General features: G+C 42.4%; 1 protein-coding gene across 1 annotated transcript; it reads left to right on the top strand.

Annotated features, from left to right (window-relative positions):
* The first annotated feature begins 340 nt into the window (after nt 1-340).
* On the top strand, nt 341-1796 carry LOC140180189 (uncharacterized). Its single transcript, XM_072220616.1, has 3 exons — nt 341-892; nt 989-1043; nt 1606-1796. The coding sequence occupies exons 1-3, from the start codon at nt 341-343 to the stop codon at nt 1794-1796; spliced, it is 798 nt and encodes a 265-aa protein (XP_072076717.1).
* The last annotated feature ends 893 nt before the right edge of the window (nt 1797-2689 follow it).

Consider the following 2689-nt stretch of genomic DNA (forward strand, 5'->3'; position numbering starts at 1 on the left):
CACCATAGAGGCAAATGCTGCTGCGACTTTGCAAGCTGTGCAGAGGATTGGCCAACCGGCTGGGAACGGAAACGGCGATGGAAACGGAAACGATAATACGGAAGGGAATGGTGATAACATGGGAGGTGCTCCGATGACCTTGGCTACTTTTCTCAAGGTTCATCCTCCAAGTTTTAGAGGTTCAACCAACCCTACAGAAGCGGTGCAGGGTGATTTGCTATGACCCCGACTGTTCTTGGTTGTGTTACTGTGCCAGGACCAACTATCCAGCCTCGTTTCAGATTAAGACATTTGTGGATGAACATACGTGTCCGAGAAGCAACAAGAGTAAGTCAGTCATATGTGCTTGGGTTGCGGAGGAGCTGTGCCGAAGCTCAGAATCTATCCCAACCTGTTACAGAGGGAGGCACAGGAGTGGTTTAAGGTGGAGTATGATATTTCGGTTAATGAGAGGATGATGTATAGGGCTATGAACGAGGCCAAAGATGTTATTGAAGGAACAGAGAAGGATCAATACCTAAGGCTTAGAGACTATATGAACGAAATCATGAAGGTTAATCCTGGGTCAATAGCCAACATGGGGACTACTCCACAGCCGGAAGGGTTGCCTAGGTTTAGGAACTTGTACATTTGTTTGGCTGCTTGCACAAATGGATTTAAAGCAGGGTGTAGACCCTTTATAGTGTTGGATGGGACCTTTCTGAAAGGTTACTTTGGAGGGCAATTACTAATAGCCATTGGTCAAGACGTGAACAACCAGCTTTTTCCAATTGCATATGGGGTTGTGGATGCAGAAACTCGGAAAAATTGGAGATTCTTTCTTGAGGAGTTACATATTGACATAGGGGACTACAATGAGAATGCCTGGGTTTTTATGTCCGACCAGCAGAAGGTGATATGCACTTTAACCACTCACTTGTTTTCTTATATTCTTCTTTAAGTTACTGCATCAATATCTTCTAATTACTGAGGCTACCCTTCAATACAGGGATTGATACCAGCATTACAGGACGTGATGCCGGGTGTCAAGAACAGATTTTGTTGTATGCATATGTGGAGAAACCTGAACAAGAGCTGAAAGTATAAGGAACTTAAGGGAGCATTCTGGCAATGTGCAAAAGCAACTACTGATCAAGAGTTCAATGATGCAATGGCTAATGTGAAATAGATCAATAAACAAGCGTGGGAGTATTTGTCCAAATTTGAGCAAGAACAGTGGTCGAGATCAAGGATTCCTGAGTGGCCGAAGGTAGATAGTTTGACAAGCAATAACTGTGAATTATTTAATTCAACAATTGTGGGTTTGCGGGGAAAAGCATTTTGACAATGCTTGAGGAGCTCAGGTTCTATATCATGAAAATGATGGCAACTCACAAGGACGCACTGTGGCTTACACTGGACAAATAGCCCGTATACAAGCCAGTAGATTAGAGAAGGAGAAAACACAAGCTAACTACTGGGAAGCACAATGGTGTGGTGATGATGAGCACAACCAATTTGAAGTTAGAAAGTGGCAACATAGAGTGAGAGTGAATACATGAGAGAGAACATGTTCATGCAGAAAATGGAAGCTGACTGGACTACCATGCTGTCATGGGATTGCAGCAATCCAGAGAAAGAATGAGAAGCCTGAAGACTATGTTCGTCACAAGCTCACCATTGAGGCATACAACAGGACTTACCAGTTTCACATTAACAGCATACCAAGTCAAGAGTATTGGGAGCATCATGAAGGGTTGCCTTGTCTGCCTCCTACATACAAGAGGCCTATTGGCAGACCTACAAAGAAGAGGTAAAAGGACAACACTGAGCAAAGTTCTGGGAGCCAATATAATGCCAAGAGAAGATATGGCTAGATAACATGTCAAACCTGCAAGAGAGTCAGTCAAACAAAATCTTTAATTAGTATCTACTTACATAATATTTAACTAAATCTGAATTTGATGAATGCTGATTTACTTTATTCATTGTCTCTCTGCAAGGCTGGACATAATAGTAGAACTTGCCCTGAGAGACCAACTGGAATAGCAGCTGAAGAACAAGACATTGATAAGGAAGAAGCTAGAGATCAAGAAGCTAACTGGGAGGAGACCATGGAGGCTGTACATGCTGCACATGTTGCAGATGAGGAAGACCTCACTCAAAACCACCCAAAAAGTTAGCCTGATGAGGTAAACAATTGTAATTTGGCCTACTTTGTTGTTTCCAAAATGTTGGACCTGGAACTGTAAAATCTTTTTTTTAAACTAATGACCCTATTGATACAGAACACTGTCAACGATGTGTCTACTACAACAGCTGCTGCACCCCCTAATGCAGCCACTTCATCAACAGTATCCACCTTGGTGAGACCAGCAACCAGCTCAGAACCAGCACCTCCAGTGGCAACAAGGCCAATAGCACCAACACCAACAAGGAGAGGCAGACCTACTTTTGTAAGGGGCAACTCAGTTCTGCTAAGAAGAAGAGACAGCACCATTCGAAGAGGACTGACAGCCTGATAAACCACTATTTTATGGTTTATCTTGTGCTCAATTGAGTGGATTTTATCAACTCTTTACCCACTTATTCATACTATTTGCATGTTTTACATTTTCCTTCCTAGTTTTGTGCTATGATTGAAAACATGCTTCTTTGATCTTATATTTGCTTATTATTAATCCTCTCTTATCACCATTAGATGCCTTGA

This window comes from Arachis hypogaea, chromosome 16 (genome assembly GCF_003086295.3).
Source record: "Arachis hypogaea cultivar Tifrunner chromosome 16, arahy.Tifrunner.gnm2.J5K5, whole genome shotgun sequence".
In the NCBI taxonomy this organism is placed as follows: Eukaryota; Viridiplantae; Streptophyta; class Magnoliopsida; order Fabales; family Fabaceae; genus Arachis; species Arachis hypogaea.